The sequence below is a fragment of the Gavialis gangeticus genome, unplaced genomic scaffold (genome assembly GCF_001723915.1).
Source record: "Gavialis gangeticus isolate Ggan-Ray unplaced genomic scaffold, GavGan_comp1, whole genome shotgun sequence".
Classification (NCBI taxonomy): domain Eukaryota; kingdom Metazoa; phylum Chordata; order Crocodylia; family Gavialidae; genus Gavialis; species Gavialis gangeticus.
Genome location: NW_017728994.1, coordinates 15009356 through 15011915, shown reverse-complemented (window position 1 = coordinate 15011915; position 2560 = coordinate 15009356). Strand labels below are relative to the sequence as shown.

The window sequence follows — 2560 nt, the reverse complement described above, 5'->3', positions numbered from 1 at the left end:
CAGGAGCCAGTGAGTTCAGCGGGGGGGGGAGTGTTTTGTTTTTTTCTTAAAGGGTTGGAGCTGAGGCAGGAGGAGCAGCCATGGAGGGGCTGAGGGAGCAGGGGTCAGGGGGCTCATGCAGAGCCCCCCCATGCGGTGTGGGACAGGGGGAGATAGCGGGGATTGCCCCCCTGCTGGGCAGCACCCAGTGACTGGAAGCTTTTTTTTAAAAGAGCCGGGAGCTGGGGCAGTTGAAGCAACCATGGGGGGGGGCAGGGGGTGCTCAGGGGGCCTGGGGGAGCAGGCAGGGGATCGGGCCTGGCGGGTGTCCCTTCATGGTTCCCTCCTCCCTAACCCTAAACCTAACCCTAACTTAAACCCTCTCCTCCAGCCCCCTTTCCCTTGCCCCCCACTCACCAACTCCGAGTCTGGCTCCAGCTCCCTGCTGCAGCGAGCAGGGACTGCCCAAATCATCAAAGCTCTCTGACTCTTTTCTGAATTGATTCAGACCTTTTTATTGGTCCCTTGATTTGCTTTGTTTTGGAGATTTGGTCACCGAATCAGGGCGATCTCCTCTGAATTGAATCAGCACCCGAAGCTTCACGCAACCCTAGTAAAAGCTATGCTAATGTCACATATTCATTAATAATATTCAAGTCAGGAGAGAGAAAAAATGGTAATAATGCACACATTTTCTCCATGCTGAAATTGTGATTCTAGAATCTTATAAAAGCATCTAGTATGTGCGGCTCTTGAAAAATAGATTACAGTTCTCAATAGGCCTATCTTACACTTATACAAATGGCTCATGAAGACCCCTTAAGTTACTTAGGTCTTTAGATACTCATAAACAGGGCCATATGAAGGTATGGTACCTTCTTGAATCAACTTGTCAGGTCTTCAATACTAGCTGTATAGATCTAGGGTATCAGTGCGTTAGCTCTGGTTTATGTGGTTCAGTGACCCATGCTAATAACATTTCTGCAAAAAAATGATTTTTAGTAAATTTGATAATGTAAAAGAATCACATTCTCAAATCAAAGTCAGCTCCCAAACATTGTTGTATAAATAGGCTGCTGCCTTTGTTAAGCTATGCCTCTTTGATTATCCAATCAATAGAAACACTTAAAGCTTGGCATGGACATCAGTCCCTTCCCCCATATACCTCTTCCTTTTCCTTTATTTTTCTCTGATTCCTGAATTAGATGGGTCCTTCTTTATCACCTCTTATTGACCTAGTCTCTGATTCTTTCCCCAAGGGCATTATCTCAGCCATCCTAACCAAGTGTACGCAAAATGAAGGATTCATTCCCATCAATAAGAACCTCTGGTAAGTGCTCTGAAATCCAACTAGTAGTATTAGCTTCAATAGAGTTATGTGAAAATGTGCATGTGACTTGCTTATAGGGAATAACATGGAAAATGATGTTCAGTTATAGAAGGTGCACCAGTTACTGTAGTATGGCTGTTCAATTTTATTACTGTGTGACACTTGGCAGTTTCCGTCACAAAGAGTATTTATACATGTGCTCCAGGACTAGGGGAGGAGGCAGTACTTTAATTAGAGCACCCTAAGAGCTGGTCTAATTAAAGTGCCTGGAGGGTCTCATGTATCAGCATCCCTGCGCTGAAAAATGGTGGCTGAAAACACTGCTATTTTTCAGTCCAGGGACACTAATACATGTGACGCTGGAGTCTGCTGGAGCTCAGTAATTACCACACTCCCACAGACTTGATTAATTGAGTCTGCTCCATTGCACTGTAATTACAGCATGTTAGAGCAGCCTTGCTGCACATGTATAGGCACCCATAGTTTAGAATGACACTTGTGGATGGTGGGAGGGAGTCCCTTGTCTGCCTGCCTGTGGAGTTTTGTATCTGCTTCCAAAACATTTGGTGCTGGCCACAGTTGGTGAAAAGATTCTGGATTGGGGGTACCATGGGCTCCTTTGTTATCATCACATACATCTAAGAATTAAAAAAAATAAATTGTAATTAGCTTAAAAATAAAGAGGTTGGGATTTTTTATTTCTCTCCTGAATTCCTTTTATCCTTTCTACATCCAGTTTGTATACATGACTTCTAAGAAGCCTATACCAAAAACAGGTCACATGCTCTGTTGTTGAGAGGGGGACTGCATTTACCCTCTTCATCCAGGGCTGGAGAAAGCTGCATTCTGTCGCTCTCCAGTTCCATCCTCTTTCTGTTCTCCATCTTTCCCAGCCCCCTTTCATCAAAGTCTCCTGCTCACATCCATTCCTCTTTTCCCATGATTCTTAGGTTCTCATAAACTGATAGAGAAGTAGGGCTAAGAAAATCTAAAAGTTATCTAGTTCAACTCCCTGCCTAAGGCAGAATCATCCCTGTCCTATACCATTCATAGTCTAAACTCTATGTAAAACTAGCATCAACTCTGGCACAACACAGACATAACCATGGCAGCCAATATCCTGTTTCAATAAAAGGTTGTCAATATGTACTCAAGAGGTCTCAGGTAGAGGGCAAAAACCTCCATTGTTAATACCAATCTAATGTAAGGGCAGGATTCCTTTCTGACCTCAAATTTGGTGATCAGCCTGAC

General features: G+C 44.1%; 1 protein-coding gene across 1 annotated transcript in view; it reads left to right on the top strand.

Moving 5' to 3' along the window:
• LOC109287345 (heparan-alpha-glucosaminide N-acetyltransferase-like) overlaps positions 1-2560 on the top strand; it is a 356204-nt gene that overhangs the window by 335851 nt on the left and 17793 nt on the right. Inside the window, 1 exon segment of the mRNA XM_019502327.1 lies at positions 1239-1309. Within this exon segment, the coding sequence (XP_019357872.1) occupies positions 1239-1309 (71 nt within the window).